The 24,538-nt window shown below is 39.2% G+C and overlaps 1 protein-coding gene across 1 annotated transcript; it reads right to left on the reverse strand.

Annotated features, from left to right (window-relative positions):
- Positions 1-1,712: 1,712 nt before the first annotated feature.
- si:dkey-196h17.9 lies at positions 1,713-17,489 on the reverse strand. The gene is made up of 11 exons (XM_036150529.1): positions 17,297-17,489; positions 14,427-14,835; positions 12,765-12,849; positions 10,717-10,818; positions 7,367-7,467; positions 7,090-7,197; positions 4,395-4,521; positions 4,160-4,285; positions 3,834-3,989; positions 3,625-3,746; positions 1,713-2,766 (listed from the first exon to the last, which is right to left on the reverse strand). The coding sequence occupies exons 1-11, from the start codon at positions 17,388-17,390 to the stop codon at positions 2,622-2,624; spliced, it is 1,575 nt and encodes a 524-aa protein (XP_036006422.1). The 5' UTR covers positions 17,391-17,489; the 3' UTR covers positions 1,713-2,621.
- Positions 17,490-24,538: the final 7,049 nt, after the last annotated feature.

A 24,538-nucleotide genomic window follows, 5' to 3' on the forward strand; every position in this document is an offset into this window, starting at 1 on the left:
ATTTGTAGCTCAATCTTAACAAGCTTACTAATTCAATTCAATTAAATTTTATTTATATAGCGCCAATTCATGAAACATGTCATCTCGAGGCACTTTACAAAGTCAAATTCAATCATATTATACAGATTGGGTCAGATTATACAGATTGGTCAAAAATGTCCTTTATAAGGGAACCAGTTGATTGCATCAAAGTCCCGGCAAGCAGCATTCACTCCTGGAGAAGCGTAGAGCTACAGGGAGAGTCGTCTGCATTGTCCATGGCTTTGCAGCAATCCCTCATACTGAGCAAGCATGAAGCGACAGTGGAAAGAAAAACTCCCCATTAACGGGAAGGAAAAACCTCCAGCAGAACCGGGCTCAGTATGAACGGTCATCTGCCTCGACCGACTGGGGTTACAGAAGACAGAACAGAGACACAACAAGAGAAACAAAAAAGCACAGAAGCACACATTGATCTAGTAATCTGTTCTACATTAGATGGTAATAGCGGGTGATCTGTCTTCTCTGGATGATGTCACAGTTAACAAAACGCCAGACCAGGTGTACCTACTATGAAGAAAAAGAGAGAGAACAAAAAGTAAAAAGCTGAAATGACTACAGTGATTTCAATGTAATGCAATGCAAATCTGGAGAACAGTAGAAATCAATAGAGTGAGAAAAATAGGCCCTGATGTCCTCCAGTAGCCTAAGCCTATAGCAGCATAACTATAGAGATAGCTCAGGGTAACATGAGCCACTCTAGCTAGAAGCTTTGTCAAAAAGGAAAGTTTTAAGATTAGTCTTAAAAGTAGACAGGGTGTCTGCCTCACCGACCAAACTGGGAGTTGGTTCCACAGGAGAGGAGCCTGATAGCTAAAGGATCTGCCTCCCATTCTACTTTTAGAGACTCTAGGAACCACCAGCAGACCTGCAGTCTGAGAGCGAAGTGCTCTGTTAGGAACATACGGGGTAATCAGAGCTCTGATATATGATGGAGCTTGATTATTAAGGGCTTTATACGTTAGAAGGAGAATTTTAAATTCTATTCTTGATTTAACAGGAAGCCAATGAAGGGAAGCTCAAATTGGAGAAATATGATCCCTCTTGTTGATTTTCATCAGAACTCTTGCTGCAGCATTTTGGATCAGCTGAAGGCTTTGAACTGCATTTTGTGGACTTCCTGATAGCAAAGAATTACAATAGTCCAGCCTTGAAGTAACAAATGCAATGACGAGGTTTTATTTTGTTTTCATGATATTCTCAAATGCATCTTGTCTGTAACATTTTTTTAAAGTAAGATATATTTAATTAATCATTAGGTAAAGATTTCTTTCTTAGTGTTGTCCACATATGCCGTTAAACCCATAGAGGAATCTGTTACTAACATTGCTTGGAATTCTAACGTTGCTGTTACAACGCTGCTTCAAGAAAATAATTTTTTAACTCAACAGCGAGTGTAAATGACTGCAATATTTCACCCTCTGACATGTTGAGCTGTCACATGGAGCAGGCCTCATTTCCATGAAGTCTTGACTCCCTCTTGTGGCCTTTCTCATAGCACAATGAATATACCACAAACTGATATTTGATATTTCTTTATTGATATTTGGTCAGAACAAGAAAAAATCCTTTCTGATACTCTGCATACACAAATAAAGTCAAACTATCCCTTAAAAAAAATTCCCTGAATGAGACCAAGGCAAAGAAAATGAGGAATGACAAAAACTAAATGATTCAGCTCATTATATGGCAGTTTTGCATTTATTAATTTAGCAAGTGGAGTATACTATCTCCCTTATTTTGCAAATGTCGTGTTAATAAGCTACAATACTAAAATCAACAGTTCAAGTAGACTAGAACGCAACAGAATAGAAATACCCTTTTTGCCCCTCACAGGTAAATTCAGGAAATTCAAGTATAAGGCAGCATAAACGCTTATTATTCAATAAATAAAAAAAAAAGTAAATATTACAGTATAAATACAAGGTTTAAAAAAGATCTATAACATCTTATTTATTATTTTACTTCGTACAGCACTTTAAAAGAGAACTTTAAAAAAAATCAGTCCTGTATGCTTTACCTTTTTTTCTAAAGACTGGAAAATGTTTTTGTACCTTGATTAATGTGAAGCGTCACAAAATAGATTGTGATCTATTGTGAATCCAGATCTATTTAACACTAAACTACTGGCATAAAAAAGGCCTGTTGCCGTTTCTGCAACACATTCTGAAGCAGGACCTGTGAAGGAACGCACAAAAAAAGAGCAGGAAGAAAAACTAAGTGCACCAGAAAAAGACGATTATCCCAAGAAGTCAGTTACTTAAATGAAGAGCCTGCAATAAAAACTATATACAATCTGGCAAAGACTAATCCAAAGATGACCAGGTGGTGTCCCCAAAAACACAACCACAGAATGCATGGGCCAGTTATGACAAAGCTGCAGGAAGCAAGGCCTTGAAAGTCTGCTTTTTTAGAAAATAACAGGAACTTTGTGAGACAAATTTTCTTTCCTGAAATTTCTACCTCTGAAAGAAGGATATTCACATTTATGCTACACAGACCTGGTGTGGTCTTAACGGAGTAAGTTTGAACAACATATCTAAACATCTCATAAAAGTCCTGTTTGTGCAGTGGACTGGAGTTCAGCTGCAGCAGCAGAAACAGGAACGCACAGGTCTAGAGCTGGGCATGGGTGGACTGTCAGGTAAAGCTTCCAGAACCTCTCTGACATCCCGTTTTGAAAGACCCTTCCACCGCAGCAGGCCAGGTAGGAGCTCCAGGTCCTCTCTGTAAACAGCGAAACAAAATGCCCACACATGATTTATAGTTCCTCTCATTATGACCCACAACTCTACTCTACTCAGAACAGCTGGGTTCAAACAATTAGCTGCTGTGAAGGACCGTTACATTAGATTTTTTAAACAATGGGTAAATTCATATAAGAGAAGGCGCGTGTGCCGCTGGATACTAGCAAATAGCTCTAGTTTTAATTGAGGCCTTCATCACTTTCTGAATTTCTACCTGATTTTCACACAGTTTGGTTTGTTATGATACATAACCCCATCTCTTGTGTTCTTTTTGGTTGATTAAAGACAAGACATGCCACCTTGCTGGTACATCTGAAGAGGTTTTTCAGCACAATCTGGGAGACGAGTTAGGAGGGTGTTACAGTAGTACATAACCACGGACAGCAATCCGGTATTTTTGGTCAGGTATGGCCTTGTTATGTCGTGCAATGTGAAGTGCCGTGATCAGGAGACAGTATCAAGATGATCTCTGAAGATTCTTGGGTCGATCATGATACCCAATGTTTCTAGCTACTGTTGATGGCTCAAGAGACAAGGATTCAGTTTTGATGTAGATACTGTGGCTTATGGGTGGTTTGGTTTGGCTGAGAAGACAAGCAGGTCAGTTTTAGAGATGTTTAACTGGAGATAATAGGTTTTCATCCAAGTCCACATGTCTGAGAGAGAGTCCAACGTCAGACTTGTAAAAAATAAAATCTCCCTTAAGTAATCAGTTGCGTTGAGCTACAGTTGCTGACATAACGCCCTCCTCTGTGACCTTATGAATCTATACAATGATACAATATTATGTTGGCATAAATATAAAACCTGCATAAATATAATCAGAAATGGGGATTACCTCTGTTCCTCAAAGTCTTTCTGTATGCCTGCAACGGTGAGCTTAAGCGTGTCCATGGATTTGCAGTCTAACAGCTCTTGGATCATGAGTAGCATGCCGTTCCACTGCTTAACGCCAGGAGCCTGACACAAATCAGTGTATGTTAGGGATTTATGAGAAGACTGAGAACACGCTGTCTGCAGTGACCTGTTCTGACTTCATGCTCTCACCAGGTCTGAGATGGTGGTGTGAAGGTTTTCAGCATCCGCTAGGACTGCTTGGCCCACTTTAGGACTCCAGTGCTTTCTCAGATTGCGCTGACTTTTTTGAATGAGATGCTTGAGGTAGGTGTGAGCAACGACCTTATAAGCTTCATCCATCACAATCTGGGGGGGACAGAAAGAAGAGAAGCTAGATCTTTTACTAAATTAACCATTTAGACATAAATCTGTTAAAAACTGATGATGTGAAATCTAAATGACAGTTTACCAGGGATTCAATATTCAATATTCATTATTGTTGCTGCAGGATGAACTTAACAGAAAATATAGCTCACCCTTTGTTCTTCTGAAGCATCCTCCAGCTTGGGAAAATGGTTCTTCAAGGTAGCAAGCAAGTCACACTGCCTGTCAACAGGTTTGCACAGCCTGTTGGGTGAATTGAAGTAGTTCGTGAGGCAGGTCTGCAACAAAGAAAATGTGTTGTTAAACATTACAAAATAGATGCAGAATGTTTTCCATATTTCCATTTTGTTTTCGTAAAAAGAAATTGGAGTCATTGCAAAGAGATACCTCAGCAAGTTCAGTTACAATCTGGTTTAGAAGCTTCAAAGTCAGGGCCTCCATGGTCTTAAGGAGTTCCTCAATTTCCTTTAAAAGAGAACGTTTGATGGCAGTTCCTTCAGTCTGGACATGCTTCCTGAAACCAAGCAAAAGAAATCATGTCAAAATCAGGACATGCACTTCATCACGTAACCTGGACAGATACAATGGAACCCATATATTTACATGCACATTTCAATACTAACCATAACCATTTTTTTTTCTTACCCTCCGACTTTAAATCATACAGAAATGTTCCTGTTTTGGCTCAGGTAGGGTTATTAAAATTATTATTTTTTGCTAAAGACAAGAACAATTAGATAAAGAGATAGTTTATCCATTTTTATTTATTTAATTTTACTTATGATTGCTTTTTAAAATGTGTGATTTGGGTCAAACATTTTGTGTATCCCTCCATGAGCTCGAGTGCATTTCCAAGCTAGCCTGTTGTCTTGCTTTCACGGTAAAAATCACATTTATTTGTAAATGTAACATGCATTCTACTTAAAGTTTTACTTTGCATTTAACCAATCCCTTTTTAGGGAGCAGTGGGCTGAAATGTATCTTACAACCTTCAGCCAGTATCTTCATAAGGTCTTTTTGTATTCTTCTGAAGATGGTGTGTATATCCCACACCAAAACACACTAATCTCTTTACTGAACAATATAATTACTCAATATTACCATGCAGTCAATGCTTAAAAAAATTATAGCAGTGTTTGTGGTGCCTTAACGGCATCCACTCCACCAAGGCCTGCAATGAATTTGCTAACTTCTTTACTGAGAAAATCCTAAAGATTAGAGGATCAGTTTGTACATCCATATCAACTCCAGAACCAAAGCTGTATCCAACTGGAACTTATCCTGACCAAATGTCCCAATTCAGCAAAATAAACTACAAGAGCTTAGAGGAGATCATTCAGCAGCTAAGTTCCTCCTCCTGCTGCCTTGATGTTCTACCCACAGTTTTCTTTAAGGAAATGGAAGAACCACAGTGCTGGTACTATTGGACCTCAGTGCAGCATTTGATACTGTCGATACACTCCATTCTGTTAGAACGCCTGGAGAACTGGGTCGGCCTCTCTGGTACAGCTCTCCACTGGTTTAAATCCTACTTAAAGGACAGGGAATTTTTTGTATCAGTAGGTAACTTTACATCAGAGATGACAAAAATCACACATGGGTTCCCCAAGGGTCCATCCTGGGTCCCCTCCTCTTCAATATCTACATGCTCCCTCTAGCCCAGATAATAAAAAATAACAACATCAGCTACCATAACTATGCAGACGACACACAGCTTTACATCACCATGTCACCAGGTGACTATAAACCAGTTCAAGCACTGAATAAATGCCTAGAAGAAATAAATGCATGTATGTGCCAAAATTTTCTTCAGTTGAATAAAAGCCAAACTGAAGTAATAATCTTTGGACCAATAGAGGAGAGATCAAGGGTTAGCACACAGCTTCAGTCACTTCAGCTAGGAACCACTAATCAGGTCCGAAATCTGGGAGTAGTGATGGACTCAGACCTGAACCTCCAAAAGCATCTAAAGACAATTACAAGGTCGGCTTTCTATCACCTGAGGAACGTTTCCAGGATTAAAGGACTAATGACTCAGAAGGATCTGGAAAAACTAATCCATGCGTTTATTTTTAGTAGAATTGATTACTGCAACGGTGTTTTCACAGGTCTGCCTAAAAAGTGGATCAGACAGCTGCAGCTGATCCAGAACGCTGCTGCCCGCGTCCTCACTAAGACTAAGAAAGTAGAGCACATCACCCCAGTTCTAAAGTCCTTACACTGGCTCCCTGTATCTCAGAGAATAGACTTTAAAATACTTCTGTTAGTCTATAAATCCCTGAATGGCTTAGCACCTAAATACATCACAGACTTGTTATCAGCGTATAAACCCTCCAGACCACTCAGGTCTTCTGGCTCCAGCCTACTCTGCAGAACCAGAACCAGAACTAAACACGGAGAAGCAGCATTTAGTTCCTATGCTCCACTTATCTGGAACAAACTTCCAGAAAACTGTAAAAGTGCTGAAAGCCTGAGTTCCTTTAAATCGAGATTAAAAACACATTTGTTTAGGATTGCATTTGACTGTTCTAGTTAAACTGTTTTACTGAAACATCATTAGTTCAGCTTTGTAGTCCAACTGTTTTTAATGTTTGCTTTTAGTTTCTATTTTCCCATGTTCTATTTTCCATCCATCCATCCATTTTCCAACCCGCTATCTCCAGCATCCACTGGGCGAGAGGCAGGGTATGTTCTATTTTGTTTCTACATTTTATTCCTACTTGCTTTGATTCTGTTTTTTTTTTCTTCCTATATTTTAATCATGTAAAGCACTTTGCATTGTCTCTGTACTGAAATGTGCTATACAAATAAATTTGCCTTGCCTTGCCTTAAATACATGTACAGATGAGCCTCCATTTAACTCATTGTTGCAAATGCTTACAAAAGCATGACTTAAATATCTGGCTTTTCCAACTGGTTTAAATGCATTGCAAAACTCTCTTAGAAATAAGTACTTTATCTCTTTTGTTATATAAAAATGATTTTAGTAATCTTGGCTGACCTAAACTGGAAAAGATTTAGTGTGATTTGTTGCCAGGCAAAAAAAAAAAAATAATAATGTTTGGATCACTGAAACACCAACCTTAGTTCTTTACATGTTCTCAAGGTCTTAAGAAACTGTAGAATTTCTGGATTTTCCCTCCAGGTCTGGGCTTTTTTACGAAGAATCTCATCCTGCTCTGAGGTGTACCTAAAGCAAAGGAAATATGTAGCATTGACAACCAACCTGCTTTTCAACTGTAATACTGGCATTGTAATTTCAATGTAAATTCATGGAATTCTTATTTATTTTTCTAGATAAATTGTGTTATTTCTAAATCAGAATAACTTAATCTGTTTTCGAATTCAAAATGTCTTACCTTTTCACAAAATGTAGCAGTTCTTCAAAGCAAACCACCCGCGCCTGATAATATAGTGTTGAGCTTATTTCATGTGCTAATTTGGGCTTGGCATTAATACACTAAAAGAGAAAAACAAGAAATCTGCATTATATAAAAAATAAATGGCACATACATTTTTAAAATTCATATAATCTGAACTTTTGGTCATAATAATAATAATAATAATAATAATAATAATAATAATAATAATAATAATAATACATTTATTTAGGCTGCCTTCCTTTGGATTCAAGGTCACCTTACAGTGAAAAACAGATAACTTAATAACAATAAGTCAATAATTAAAATAGCCAGCTTTGACAACAGTAAAATGAATTGGCCATTTTTGAACAGGTGTGTTTTGAGCTGTGACTTGAATAAGGGAAGAGAATCTGTATTCCTAATGACTGGAGGAAGTGATTTTCAGAGCCGAGGAGCAGAGCAACTGATCTGTTCCCCATGGAGGTAAGTCAGGTGGGAGAAAAATAAAATGACTGGCAGACGAAGATATGAGAGAGTGGGAAGCTGTGGCAACCTATAGCAGGTCACACCTATAAGGAGGGCCAAGGTTATGGATGCATTGTGAATTTAAGGAATAAAAATTTAAAGTCCATCTTTATGGGCAACCATTAAAGCTGTTGAAGAAGCTGAAGAGAACTGTGTTCACTGAAGAGAGTATGAGTTATGACCTGAGCTGCAGAAGTTGAAGTTTATGGAGAGACTTATGGAGAACACCAAAAAGAAGACACTTTCAATAATCCGTCTGGGAGATAACAAGGCTATGACCAAGGATGGTCGCAGCATGGGAAGTAAGGTAGGAACAAAGTATTGTCCTCTGAACATACATCCGTTCACTGGGGTAAGAGTTCTTGGAGAGAAACTCTTCCCTGTCATTCTGGGGTATCGTGAGGTGCTCCTAGGCCAGAGAAGATATATAGTCCCTTCAACGACTTCTAGGTCTCCCTCAGGGCCTTCCTCCAGTCGGACGGGGAGCCAGCAGGCATCTCGATCAGATGTCTGCTCATTTTGCTCCTTTCGAAGTCAGAGAACCAATGGCTCTACTTTGAACTACCCCGGATGATGGGAATTTCTCACCCAATCTCTCAGGCTGTGCATGGCCACCCTGCGGATGAAGCTCATTTCAGCCGCATGTATCTGTGATCTCATTCTTTCAGTCACAATCCGCTTATCATTAGAGTTAGAATGTAGACAGACCAGTAAACTGGCAGCTTTCCTTTTTGGATCAGCTTGTTTTTCCCAACAACAGACCTGAGTAGCACCTGCATTGGCCTAATCCATCTGTCCATGTCCCACTTGTGGTGGCACAGAGTGACTACTCATCCTAACTACCCCACACTCAAGTTTTAATCACTCTACTGCACACTGTAGGTCGTAACCTGAAGAACCACATCCACAGGAAGATGAGACAGGAGGTTCCCAAATCAGACACCCTTCTCTTCATAATTGCACCTTAAGATTTTATCCATGAACACCACAAGATTGTGAAAAGAGGCAGCTCTAGTTAAGTCTAACCAACACTGGGAACCAACTCCACTTTGCGCTAGGGAAAGTGACTTACTTTCAACATACAAGAACTGGATGGCCCTTAAAACCAGTTAGATATACCTTACTAGCACCCCCACAAAATACTTCAGTAAAAAGGGTTGTAAGGCATCTCCAGATCCACAAAACACATATAGACCAAAGTAGAAAGCTCCCATGCCCCCTCAGCAATTCTGCAAGGTCTCATCCACTGTTCCCCAGCCAGGAAAAAAAGCCACATTGCTCCTCCTCAAGCCGAGGTTAAACAATCAGTCAGATCCTCCTCTTCTACTCCAGAGAGCAGGATCTTCAATGGCATCTGAGAAGTAATAACCTCTGATAGATTAAGCGCTCACTCTGGTCCCCTTTCTTATAAATAGGAACCACCACCCCAGTGTGCCGCTCCACCAGTGTTATTTCAGTCCTATGTGCAACAGTATGGAGCATTGTCAACCAAACCCTGCTGTATCCAAAGGCTTCCCGATCGCAGCCCAAACACCACAGTGGTGAGAGGGACTGTGGCTTCTACCACAGAAGCTGCAGTCCTACTGGTCACCTGGTACCTGTCCGCTGCTCCAGGAGTCCCCATGCACAACCAAACCCTAAAGACCTCCTTCTTCACTTTGACAGCTTCCATCTCTACAGGTATCCACCAGCGAGTCCTCTGGATGCCACCGTGGCAGGCACTGATACACTCCAGGCCATAGCTCCTGGTACATGCATCTGCGATGGAGGTCCTGAACAGGGTCCGTTCTGATTCCATTTGCTCAACTTCCCTTATATTATGAATAAATTATCACGTAGATGTGGGTTGGATATCATAAGAACTGGTTCCTTTGCCATACTTTTCCAAACTCACCCTCACTACACCTTTGGGTTTACAAGATATGTCTGGCAGCTTCCCCTGCCACCTGATCCAACTCACTACCAGCTGGTGATCAGTCGATCAAGGTGTCCTTGTCCCACACATACTTAAGAACCACCTTGTGATCAAATAAGGTGTTTGCTATGGTGAAAACATGCATAGTACAGAAGTCAAACCACCAAACACTACTCAGATTCCAAGATTGTTTTTTTATTCCAATCACACCCCTCAGGTGATACTATTAGTACCTCTCCACTGTTACTTCATGCATGCTCTGTATGAGGGATTACTGCAAAGCCATGGACAATGCAGACGACTCTCCCTGTGGCACTGCACCCTTTCAGGAGGAGTGAATGCTGCTTGTCAAGACTTGATGCAGTCTGCTGGGTTTCGTTGGATAGGAAACCTTTTGACCAAACTTTGATTGAATATGACTTAGTGAAGTGCCTTGAGATGACATACGTTGTGAATTGGCGCTATGTAGATAAGATTGAATATAATTTAATTTAAATTGAGGGAAACATGTATGTTTTACAGGGTTTTTTTTTTTACAAACAAAAATTTGACGTGTTTCATGAATGTGTATTCAGCCTACTTCACCCTAATATCCCTAAAGGCAAAACAGTGTACTAACAGGATTAATAAACGACTTATAACAGTATGTAATTTAATCTCAGTATAAATGTAACTACTGTGTGCAGGCCTGAGAGTTTATCTAGAAAACATGATTCAACAAGCAGCATCATAAAATTCTTTCCGAAAACAATACCGACATAAACCTGCAAATTCATAAATCACATCAGGATTTGTGAAAAATTGCAAAAAAGTTAAAGGAATGTGAATTGTTTTGCAAGTTACTGTAACAATGCTACTGAATGAAAAGCATTTTTCAGCTCAATACAAACACAAATGTTTGTCTTACCTGAATAATGTCCAAGTAAAGTCGAACATAGGCTTCATGATCGTGACCTGTTTGGCTTCGGTCAGCATCCAGGATTTTCTGCAGGGTATCTCGGACCTCCTCCTGCAGACAGGCACAACCACAAAGCTCTGTTTGAGAAATAGAAACTACCATTTCCACTCTAGTGAATGTTTCATTACAACCTCTCTGGCATTTTAAAAGTATGGATGTCATGAAGAGAAATGTAGCTCACACAGGTAAACGAGAGAAATCTTAATAGGTTTGATGATCCATCGACATGTTCAAGATTTGGCATGAGTTTTGGGCCAAAACATACAATGTTTACTGAAAGATAGATACTCAGGTGTTTGTTTTTAGTTACATTTACTTCTTGCTTAAAATCTATTGATGAGCGTTCAAACACACAGTCTTCAGGTCATTTCTAGCAACATGTAATGGCTTGCAGAGCATAATTAGCCTGTTACTCGGTTATCTGACCTCTTCAGGGTAAAAAAAAATCCTTTTGTCCACAAGCATTGTTGTGGATTTTTTTTTTTTATGTAACTCTGATCATATCTTGTCCAGATGTACCTGCATAACTTTCCCATGTGAAAGAAGCTCTCATGGTTACAGAGTGAGTTTTTGTGTTTTCTTTCATCAAGGAGAGGAGTTGTGTGAGATAAGAACTGGATTGTACCAGTGTCTGCACTCGTGTTTTCTCAGATAACGGCTACTCCCTCTTCCTATGCTAACCCAGAATGTAAAAAGGTTTAGTGTGCCCTTTTTCTCTCGCTCTGTTTCCTCACTGCGTTGAGGGACAGAGACATTCAAACGCTTCATGCCTTTGAATTAAAACTTGCAAAGACAAAGATGCAACTTTCTCTTAATAGAATGAGTAGCGTGTTTTCCTCCTTGATATCGATTAATATCCACTACAGCATGAACTGTTTTTCAATAGACTGATAAAATTGATGATTTGTTTAGATAAATTCATAATTATGGGGGAATATAAAAGAGCTTTGAAAGAATGTAGTACAGGGATGGCAGATCAGTAAACAGGACTGAGTTTTAGTTCCTGATCTGTTGTGTTTTGGTCCCAAATGGGAGATCTGTGTTACAGATCTCCCATTTGTCTGCAGCCCCACTTGCAGTAACCATATACCGATCCGAGCTCTAGGACCCATGCTCCAGTTCCAGTGCAACCTCCCGTATTCTGAGAAGGACAGTGGCTTTTATTCAGTGCCCACGATCTCTCACGATTTCAGCTACTAACCGTTCTCCTTCCGTTCCAGTGGTGCCTGAGTGCACTCCAGGCTGTCTACTGTCTATCATTAAGAACCTTGTTTTAAATAAATATTAAAACTGCTCCTATTGTCTGGCTGAATTACTGGGTCCCCACCCATATGGAAAAAAATATCTATATTATTCTTATAAAATTAGTATCTATTTTAGTTGAATGTATGCTTGTATGTATTTGTATGCATCAGGCGATGAAACCAGATACAAAATCCTTAGTAAATTGGTACAAAATGAAACTTAGATGATTTGGATACTCTTCAGAACAATGTATGACAGTAATTTTACATAAAATATCATTAGCAGGAAAATGTAATATCAAACTTATACGACCGGCCAATCATCATCACAACTAAACTAAAGCAAGAAACAGTAAATACTTGTGGTGTCACAGCCATAAGACTACAACCAAATCTGATGATACAATTACAAGGAAAGGCTTTGGTATTTTTGCCAAATATTTTAGAAGCATGTTAAATATATCATAACAGATTATTAATTCCATTCTTGTTGGACAAATACTTTTAATTTGGTCCATGATCAACCTTCCATATATTGCACATTATCTTTTAGAATAAATGTCAATACTTCGGCTGTCTTTTCATATAACCCGAGTTCATTATAGTGATGCTTCTACCACTAATCAACTGTTCATAATTGTTAACAGACTTGTCAAAAGAGCAACTTAATTTGGATAGGTTTTTAGACACATATATAAATTAGTTGTGGAACAACATGTGAAACAATGATTACCACCTTAGACTTGTTCTTACCTGTACTTTCTCCAGCAGTTTGGCCTGCGCTTTTGTTTCCCATTCATCCAGCTCTCCAAGTTCTGACTTATCAAGTAGCGTCTTCCTGCAAAAGTGCCATAAGAACATGTTTCACTTCTATGTCTAAGCAGTGCTTTGGCCATGATAAAACGGTTTGGAAAACATAAAATGATTCCCAGGTGTCTTCAGTTAAACTATCAAGATGTTCACATAATTGTGTTACACAAAAAATTATGTTGACAAATAGTTTTGTGTACATAGGAAGAATAGTTTTGTACACTGATTCAATGAACAAGTTGTGGCATGTTGAATAGCCAGTTCAGTAGTTCCTGTTTGGCCGAGTTAATCTGATGAAAGGTGTGCTGTCTGCCTACTTTAGAAAAAAAAGAGTCCAAGGTGAGGCCAGAAAATATGAAAGCAGATTTGGAAATCCCCGTTTAAATCTGCCATGACATCACTGTATAAACAATTTCATATAGTTGATATTGCTGTATATGTAAATTATCCAAAGAATTTCATATTAAAAGAATAACATCAGCTTGTTTTGTCAGGCCAAATGTCCCTCTTCAGTAAAAGGCTTTAAAAAAAGCTTTATTTATAAAGCACTTTAAAACAACTGCAGCAGCGACAAAGTGCTGTACAGACAATATTAAACATTCAAAATGGAAAGAACAAAATATTAAAATAGAAATATGAAAAGGAATAAGAGCAAAAGTCTCAACATGTGTTAAAAGCCAATTAATGAAAAATGTGTCTTAATGCGAGTTTTAAAAGTTGACAACAATGGGGCACTTCTGATACGTCACAGCAAATCGCTCCATAACTTAGGAGCGTAAACTTATTTAAAGCTTAAAGCATACTTTCTCATAGGTCACTGCCACTATCTAAAGAATTAGAGCTGTTTTAGCAGAGTCAAAGACGGATTTAATGTGATATAAGACAGAAACAATTAAATGCAGGTGATATAAATAATTACATAGAAAACGATTAAAAAATAAACTTGTGTTACAGTAATTAATGCAAAATACTGACATTTACCAATTGCTTCCTTGCACAAGGCGTGGAAAGGTTTGTTCCTCTAAAGCAGTGATTCCCCAACTCAGAGGGAAACCCAGGCTTTAAAGGGACCCTCAACTTGTTTAATAAAGAAAGAAAAAGTCCTATGTTATATAACACTGAGAGGGTAAAAAAGGGATAATTGAACTTCATCCAAATTGTTGCTTTTACATAGATATCTGGCTATTGTAAGTCTGTTTATAAAAAATAGTAAAAATACATTTAAATTAGTAAAATAAAATGTATAACTACAATGTATTAACTGTATCCAAAAAAAACGTCAAGCATGTATCTTTCAGCAAATGTTTCCAATTATTACCCTGAGTATGAATGAAGCTACAGGAATAAACTTGCTTTTCCATGATCCACCTCTTTCTAAAAAGCCTGCTCTTCAGCTGGGACATGTTTTATCTGCTGCCCGATCACATGACTCACTCAACAAATTGGTTTTGTTGTTTTTCTGATCCAAGCATGACTCTCACTGGATTGGAACTTCATCATCTCCGTACAGTAAAGGCTTCAATTCTTTTAGCGTCGTCGCAGGTTGCATGAGATGCAGTGCGTTTGATTTTTAGGGTAATAGCGCATGAGGCAACAGATACATACCTCTGCGAGACCCAATTCATCAGGAGGAAGCAGTTTTTGGAGGTGCTGATGTTCTGAAGGAGAACTTGCAGGTGAGCACATGTCTGACAGAGGAGGTCATCTGTCAGGCAGCTACGGTCGTCTCCAGACCTTCTGTGACTGAGCCTCCTCAGCTCACTTTCCACTATGTCTGCTGCAGTGTCCAAATGCTGCGCCAGATGTAGGTCAAGGTCTGCAGGAGGGTCTGGGAAGCTCAGGGGCTCGGATCTCTCTGTGTACTGATCATCATGCCCCTGTGCCGAATTAGACTCAGAGCTACGGGAGGAGCCGTGCACATCGTCATCAGAACACATGGAAACCAGCTCCTGTGAGCGCTGGCCTCTGCCGCTGTTAAACCTGTAATACATTGTGGACCTCTCACCTTCACGACCTGTGTGTTCACAAAAAGAGCAAAAATACAGACAAATGTTTTCATCAATATAACACCTCTCTCTGTTTTTTTATTTTCTCTTGAAATGGGTTTCATTTTGAACACTGAAGATTTATAATCCCTAAAATAATTGAATTACAGTGTCTTGCAACAGTATTCACACAGATTTAGCTTTCACACATTGTCATGCTGCTGTCACTCACTTCAGTGTTTTTTATATGGATATTGTACCATATATTGTGTAAAAGATCAAAGCAAAGACTAATTGAATATGTTTATAATGGAAGGAAACTGATTTGTGTTTTCCTAATTGCTAGAAATAAAAATCACTTTTGCATATCTGGAGATTGACCGACAACTTTCTTTGCAAAATAGCTTCATCCAATAGATTGGATGAAGAGTGCTTTTTGAACAACTTTCATGCCCTGACTCAATTAGAATTTAGTTGTGACACTGACTGAATCATTTTAATCAATGAATGCTTTGATCTAATCTAAACCGGTCCATCGTAGCTCTGGTTGCGTGTTTAGAATTATCCTGCTGGAAGATGAAGCTCACTGTATGGCCAGTGTGTTCATTTGCAGTGTTACCTAAAATAGTTTTTAATGCGGGTCAGATTTGGTCTCTTCTGGCCATATTACCTTCTTTCACATGTATGTTGTGCCACTAAATGACTTGTAGGGAACTGCAAAGGGGACTTCCTAACCTTAACCATCTTTAAAATTCCAGACAGCTGTATACGTGATTGTCGGCCATCTTTCTTGGTCTTCATTTTGATGTTTCATCACTATTCCTTTCCAACAAACCACAGAGTTTTTCACAAAACAAATGGGTTGACTGTGTCCCGCATTGAAATTATACAAGCTGCTAGAGATCAGGGTCATGGTGAGGAGGACTTCCAGCCCAAAAACCGTAGAGCTCATCACTGATGATGATTGATCAAATAAACCAGGCCAAACATACTAAAAACTTCACATCAATTATAAGAAGCATTTGATTGACTCAATGTTTATAATACTATCACCGTGTTGAGTTATTTTAAATATTTTTAAATCTAATATCTAGTCTCAGGCTTTGCTGTATCAGAATACAGATGTATAAAACAGGACCAATATAATGAAATCTTTGTGGTGTTAAGCTTCCAAAGCTGCTAGAATAAATGCTGATCTGGTACTTTCCCAGTTATACGTGTCTAAAAGGACAAAGCATTCACTGCCTTTTTTTCCATTCAGCTCAGCATGCCTTCTGCACTTCACGTCAGTGAAAGCAGAAGCCTCGCTGATTCATGCTGAAGGAATTGCATCACAACGCCTCGGTCATTGTTGCCTGATGAAACCTGATCTTCACCAGTTTACAAATGTGCGTTAGAGTACAGTGGTTCTACAAAGTCTGTACGCGCTTTATAAAAGAGCAGAGAAATATTGAAAAATTAAAGCATTTCAAAAAGAATTGTCATCATAATGCGAAATGTGTCCGTCTCAATTCAGAATAACTTTTTACTCAGTTTATTGCACCTCACAGCAAAGCTTTTGTCCAACTAGCAAGGGTTGTGAATGTGCTTTTTAGTGGGGTTGACATTCAACTGAAAAGCAAACCTGTTTGACAGGAAAAACAATCTGCAGTGATCCAACTGCAAAGTTGTGCCCACCCTTACACTAACACTGACTGTTTTGAATCAATGCCAGCATTCAGTCCTCCTTTGAAGGAGTTTATTAGCATTTTAACTTGTCAATATTTGCTGATTCGGTCTTGCAAACGTTCTTCAGATTTCCAGGGCATATATTGGTATCTACCGTTGTACAACAGGATCATTTTGACCCTCGGTAACCTCTCTACAAAGGTTATTCTTTAGCTAAAGGAAATCCCACAAACCCCCTAAAATGAAGGGTTAATGAGATTTACCATAAATCATGAGCTAAACGATAAAAGGCTCTCAGGTAAACAGAAATTTTAAATAAATACAAAAGGTGTTTCAATGTGTTTTTTAGATCTGTAGATTTTAGCAACCAGATTTTATTATTCACATAGTACATTTTTGTCACTTTAGTTTTTCAGATGCAATGTTATATTTTTTGTGGAAAAAGGTTTTGAAATGATTCGTCAAAGTTGTTCTACGTCACACAAAAAAATAGCATTTGTTCAAAAGTACAGTATGCACAGAAACAGTGTTGAGGAAGAATGTTGCATATTCATGCCTTTTTAATTCTAAAACACAAATTTGTGGGATATACCTGTTTTAAAAAAAAGTACATGTTTTTTATTCAATGTTTAAAGCCATTTGTTTCTTTCTTTCTGTTCTTTTTAGTTGATCTTCGTGTCCTGGCTGCATAGCAGGAAGACAGATCCTAAACCAGCTAAACTTGATAGTCTACTTAGGTTTACATGCTGTGCAATGCTCCTTAATGCTGAAGATAAAAAGACAGCCACGCATCGATAGATATTTAAAATAATTTTTACTCACCATCCTCAGAGTCGTTATTGTTGTCCGCCATTAAAGGTTTGGTGCTGTCCATTCTAGAAACTTTTCCCCCTATGTTTTTCAAAATGTTTTTCATTTTCAGTCTTAATGTATCTCCCTTTTAGGTGCAAGGATGTATTCTTTTGAAGCACAGACACTTCGGCTGTCTTTTATGTCCTCGGTTGCTGCTCATCTGCTTCCCTTATAAGCTCTCTGCATGGGTCGGGGTTTTCCCACAAACACATCCAACTACACATTCTACTTTCGCTTTTGTCTTTCCTTTGGGTGAGGACATCAGCATGGAAACGAGCTGTATCAGAATACAGCTGACATAAATGTACCTGATTTTAACAACTTTCTGTCACTGCTTTGAGTACTGTTCATGATATAGTTTTACTACAGCAATAATATTTTAGCAATATTAGCAGTATTTGCATCCTCTGATGGACTGGTGACCTGTCCTGAGTCCACCCCACCATCTGAATATTCTGTAAGCACTGCAAAAACATTGCATCTTACAAAACACTAAAAATATAGACATCTGCCTCAGAGCTTCCTAACGATGCCAAATTGATTGCTTTTATTTAGTCGACACCGGACTTGTTCCTCTCTAGTTCAAAATCTAAAACAATTAGGCTGATTAAACTTAAACCTGATGTTGTGCCATTATTGTGCACTGTTCTAAGTTATTTAATGTCTAATAAATAACTCTCAGTCTGTTAGGTATTGTCCGGTAAATATCAGCCCAAACAGCTGATATTAGGACAACAGTTGAATGATTCAGGCACTGTCGTTCTTTCAACAGCAAACTCTGCACACATATAGAATAAAGGAGTGACAACTTCTCTTTAAGTTCAAGAATTTATTAACAGAAATCAAATGAACATCCAAAGAACATCACTATAGAATGCTGTTTGTCTGAATTAACACTATATTTCAATCAGAAATCCTCTTTACTAGGCTAGTGAAACTTAACTAAAACTACTAAAAGCAATGAAGATAAAAAAAAAAGCTAAGGAACTATGTACACACAAAAGAACAAAAGGACAAATAAATGGTTGAAAATCATCAGAATGATTCAGTGAATCTTGGTTCACTGCAGATCCAAGCTAGAGAATCACAGTTCATCTTAAAGAACGCGGAATGAGGTCTATTAGCTTAACTAATTCAGAATAACATTAGGTATGTGTTTCAAAACATTCACAATGCAAATCCCAAGTTAAACAAAACATTATTTGAGAAAATAACATTTTAAAGAATGATTTGCTCAGTAAATGATCCGTAGTTCGTTGACTGAGTGGTAGCACTAATGTTATCCGGGAAGCTAACAGCGCTATGCTAGCGGACATTCAGCCCTAACTTAAAAATACTTATGAGCTCTATTCGGTCGTAATGAGCGCGTCGCAGAGGAAGATGAGAGTGTCCTCCACAATGCTGCTTCAACTTAGCAATGGGCAAAAGACAGTGATAAACGTGAGCAGCTAGTCTTTATACAGTGGCCCCCTGCTAAGAAGTAGTTCCCTGAGGCCCTGGAAAAGTCTCATGTTTCGTGTTGTTTCCAACTTAGTCTGATTTTATTCCTCATTGCTAGATTGCACAACACATAATTCTACAGTGAATTGAGCTTCTTTAAAACACAGTTTAGCATTCAGCAACCTCTGCTGCATGACTGAAAATCAAAATGGGAGCATTTCAGTGTTTTGTGCAGCAGCACTTTAGATTTAGTGAACCATTAAATTATTGTTATTATTATTATTATTGATAGTATTAAATAATATTATTATTATTATTTATTTTTAATGTAATAGTAATACTATTATTACTATTACTATTACATTAAAATCCCATACCAGTAAAACCTGGACTGATTGTTTAAATCCATAATCATAATGTAATTCTGGAGTTCAACCCCCAATTTAATTATGATATTTTTTTTTTTTACACAGTTAATGTTAAAGGTGGCAGCTGTACAGCGGTTCCGTTGATAGCAGAAGGTCCGCGGTTCAAATCTCAGCCCGGGGTCTTTCAGCATGTTCTCCCTGTGCATGCATGGGTTCTTTCCAGATACTCCGGCTTCCTTCCACAGTCCAGAAACACTTAGTTTAAATGGTGTCCCTAAATCACCTAAGGTGCGAGTGTGTGTGCATGGTTGTTTGTCCTGTGCGTCTCTGTGTTGCTCTGTGATGGACTGATGACCTGATGACCTGTCCAGGGTTGTATCCCACCTCTCAGCTAATGACAGCGGGAGGTAGGCACCAGCCCCCACCCTGTCACGCTGCACTGATAAGCGGGTATAGACTTTCCTTTCATTTCAAACATCAATCCTCCTTTTGCTTACTTTGTATTAAAGTTTAACCCTAAATCTGGGTCCTGTTTGAACATGATAGAGACCAGCAACCTAAGCTGCAAAAATCACAGCAATGTTGTCTCAAGAGCTCTGTGATTTCCTTGACATCATCTCCATGTTAAAACTTTCCATTTGCCTTTAGTGCAGTTGCCTATGCTGTAATGAACTGAAAGTGAAAGGAGGCTCTGCCGGATCCTGAGTGGAAAGTCCAACATCCAACTTTCAGTCCAAGTAAATCAAGAAGAACCTTGAAATCAGTTTTATGGCAGTAAAGTAATGTTCATGTGAAATAATTAATATAACCGTCACTCCCTGGTTGTGTTTGCGAGTTGGTGCATGCAGGTTGCCACACGTTTAAAATAAGCTTCTTTGATTAAATCAGAAGCAGAGAAATAGAGACATAACACAGCACTAAAACATCAACATGGATGCATTCCAATCCCAAGGACAGAATCTTAAAAGTAAAAAAAAAAAATTCTTTTGTAGGTAGATGGGGAAGGTAAAGGCAGGGGACTAGGAGAAGGTGACACTTCAATGCACTTTTTTCTTTGCGCATTACAGAAACTTGAATTAAAAACCGACACGATGAATCAGTCTTTGCTTGTATAAACAGTATGTTAGGAAATATTTGCCTCCTTAAAGATTTCCTTTGTTTTGGCTTTTTTTTTTTTGTAACATCTAATAGTTTCAAATTATCGAACAAATGTTTCTATCAAAGATGATGTTAACACAAGAAGCACTGATTTAATTTACTTATTATTATATTCAGCCTGATCAGTGTGTGTGATATAAAGGATATATAGACCCGTGTTTAACCTGCTGTATTTTAATATACTTGTATTTTTGATCAAGGTATAGTACTCTAACCTGACAACAGCCAGCTGTATGTATCGCTCCGCCTAGCTCCACTCACATACATCTGGGACACGGCCATAGGAATTGCCTTTACTGAAGGCTGGGCCTTATCAAAACTCCTTGCATATGATTGGATAAGCCACTTGTCTGTCATCTTTATCAACGTGCTATTTCAACCACTCACACCGAAGCTAACCCGTGACGCTGATGATGAGACCGACGCCGGAAAAAAAAACCTTTTTTTTTTTTTTTTATGTGTTTGCGGCTCTAGTGCAGGGTTTCCCGCAGCGCTACCTTGGCGAGGCTGCCGCAGAAAACGTGTCGTCCAACCCCCCCCCCCCCCCCCCCCCGCTCCCGCTCCGCGAGCCGGTCCGCGGAGAAAAAGTCATCCCCCCCCCCCCCCCCCCCCCCCCCCCCGCGAGTCGGTTCGCCTCGCATAAGCAAGTTCCTGCGGGAAACACTGTAGTGGCACACCTTTTATTGACAGTGAGCTGACAGGAAGAGGGGGAAGACAGGCGGCAAAGCGCCGCGGGTCGGAGTCGATCCCGGGCTGACCGCGTTGAGGACTAAAGGCCTCCCAATATGGTTCGCGCTAACCGCTAACCGCTCCGGGGCGCGTCCGCGTACGCGCCCCGGAAAACAAAACCTGCCAAATCCGGTCGGGAGAAGGGCGAAAACATGGTTTCCACCAACAAAAGCCTTCAGAGCCGTTCTCTGATGTTCTTTTAATGAAACAATATCAGATAGATTGGACAACACGGAAGAAATAGCAGCATCAATGCTAACGCTGGCTTCCTCGATGCGAGCCGCCATTGTTGTTGGAATCTCACGGTGGCTTCTCCACTACGTCACATCCATGAAACACCCGCCCTGCGTCCTGATTGGCCAGACCAAAAATTTGGTTGGGGAAATCATTTTCAATGAGCCGTGTCCCAGATGTATGTGAGTGGAGCTAGGCGGAGCGATACATACAGCTGGCTGTTGTCAGGTTAATAGTACTCTACTGTCACTTAGTTTTAAGAGAAATTAATGTGACTGGGTTAGTTAGATGTTTGATTCATCATAGAAATGCATGTAACCAATCACCGTTCTACGTGACCAGGGTGGGGCCTCCACACAAAGAGGTGCTCACACCCTACCGGGCTCAACAGTCAAAATACACACACTCCCTTGTTGTTGAGTAATCTTGCTGAAGGTGTACGCGCCCTCATTAAAACAATCAGATTTTAGCATGACTTCTCTGAGCCAATCATTAACTGGCCGACAAATTTCAAAACTGCAACGTGTTTCCTTTCATTCCAATGGCCTTCCTCCCCCACACCTTGCCAGTCTTTTGCCCTGAAACAAGGTCCAGCTTTATATGCGGCAATTTGTTTCATGTCAGCTCATTTAGACGGTGATGTCAAGGTTTTATCTGTTTGCTTGATGAGTATAAAAGGTTTCCCAATGAACACCAGCGCATGTTTTTCACTTTTTTCAAGCCTCTCCCTGATAGCAGGCCTGACTTGTGTGGGTGGAGCCGAGGTAGCAGGCAATAATTTATCTCTGTGGGAACATGAAAAAAGCCGCTGGGAAAGTTAGGGATATTCCTGCGCTTTGTGTGACAGAAAAAGGTATAGTCCCTTCAGTTCCACAAAAGAAAAGACGAAAAAAAAAAAGAAAAGATTAACAGAGAAATACTTTGTGTTAGACAGGACGATGTTTTAGAGCTCAGCTGCCATGAGCTAAGCTTTAGTGACTGGAGTCTGAGTGCTCTGTGGTGGCTGTTTGCGGTCAACATTAAACAATTAAAGGCCAGTTTCTTGTAAGCGCTGCTCGCCATAACAGGGAACGAAACTGAGAAATAACTTGTTATGCTTCCAGGTTTGTGCTTTTGATGGTTTCATTTTGAACACGTATATTTTCAAACTATTTCTTAGACAAATAAAAACAGTTTTCTACTTTAGGCTTCATCTCCTGTGAATGCATGTGAATAAATTGCACAATCTGGCTACATATTTCTTTATCGCGCATAAAAAGTGTATTTCAAGAACTCTGGAGATATCGTAGTCCAAGATAGGCCCCCATCATGGCTGACCTTTTGGACAGCGTCACAAAACTGTATGCAGAGTTACAATCACAAAGGTCACTCCAAACCTTATTGCGAATTTAAATAAAAGTTTAGTTAAGCATGTTGTCTTCTGGAGACATCTGCAATCACCCATGATGCACTGGAATTGTGAAATCAATCAAATTGTAATTCCAATGGTATATTAGTGATGTATTCAAATCATGTTCAATTAATCAATCAGTCAATCTCATATATTAATCAATCTGCGTGGGGGCGGGGCGGGGGGGGGGGGGGTGAGTAGGTCTAAGATCTATAATCGTGTCCTTTGTCTTGGACATATAAAGCTGTAAAAAAGACTGTTGAGACCAACATATAGAACCATCTAAAACAGAACCATGATAATTTTCATTTCCCTGCAGAAGGCTTACAATAGCAGAATCACCTGCAAACTTTAAAATATATCTGTTGTTATGCTGGCTACAACGGCCATTAGTGTAAAGAATGTAAAGCAAGGGGCACAAGTCTCACTGTCTGGGAACGACCTGGTAGAGGAAGGTAACTCTTCTGTTGTATTCTTATTTACTCTTAAATTGATGTAGTTGTATATTTTAATCCACGTTATTTTAGCCCAGCTGCATTAATGGCTTCAAATCTAAATTTAACAAAAAAAAAAACTCAGATAGTTACAGCCTTAATTAGCAGGATGTTCTTGCTTGTTGTCCAAACTCTTCAGAGTCCAGTTGTGTCACAGCGGGGAAACGTCTATGACATGTCCTATGCTGAGTCTGAGAAAGACTTAAGTTGGCCACCAATTAATTCCCACAGTAAAGGTATTATCTAATCAGTTTCATAATGGCAGTCAAATAGTGGCCTAAACTGATGGATCAAGGGGGCTCCGCGCCATAGAGTTCTTTCCTCTTTTCTCTAAGTTTCCCTCAGATATAGGTCAGGTAAAATCCCTCCAAATTATGCACATTACCCTACCATTAAATTTCAGGGAGAGAAAGATGCTAATCCTAAAACTATCTCATAAAATTAGACTTTAATCACCTAATCTTTGACTGCTCAGACATTTTCCATTAATCGGTAATAGTAATAGTTTTAATTGTTAAAATTGATAAGTGAGATTATTAATAGATTCATTGTTGAGATGCATCACTATTGCGGTTCTCAAAAAAATAAATACCACTTTTGACATAGAAGTCCTTATAATTTTTTTCTAAAGTATAAAATCTCAAAAATAAAAAGGAAAATAAATTGTCCATCAGTTTCTTAATAGAGATGACAATGATCAGTCGTATTTATTTAAGTCTGCTTGGTGGTGACGTGCAGAAAGCCCCGGGTCCAGCATGTTCTCCCTGCGCATGCATGGCTTCCCTCCAGGTAAACTCCATATGCAAAAACATGACTATTAGGTTCAACGGTCTCTGTAAATTGCCCTTAGGCGCACGCGTTTGTGTGTGTCTGCACATGGCTGTTTGTCCAGGGTGTTCCTTGCCTCTCAAACGATGACCGCTGGAGATAGGCAACAGCCCCTCCACAACTCTTTGAGCATAAGCAGGTATAAGATGGAGAAACAAGCCTTGTCAAATGCAACAAATGTCAATACACAGGTGAAATTCCTATTCGAGACCTTTTTCTTACTCAAAATCTTTGAAGCAGCTCCCACTTCAACTCCAAATACAACTCTATCTTTACAAATACCAAAATCATTACAATAGCAATTACCCTGATTCTATAAGTAAATGCATGTTTTTGAGCTTGTATGTGTAAGGCTGACCATGTGTGGATGAGAGAAACATTCACAGTAGACTCAACACTATGCAGCCAACTCTTCTGTGTAAAAAAAAAAATCCTTGCATGTTGTGTCACCACACAACCTCAGAAAAAGACAGCATCAAATAATTAATAGTCAACAATTAATGACATTCATATTCATATTGAGTGCCTGTAAACCAAAAACATAGCTTGGAAAAGAAATCAAAACACACCA

This window comes from Fundulus heteroclitus, chromosome 19, assembly GCF_011125445.2.
Source record: "Fundulus heteroclitus isolate FHET01 chromosome 19, MU-UCD_Fhet_4.1, whole genome shotgun sequence".
NCBI classification, from domain to species: domain Eukaryota; kingdom Metazoa; phylum Chordata; class Actinopteri; order Cyprinodontiformes; family Fundulidae; genus Fundulus; species Fundulus heteroclitus.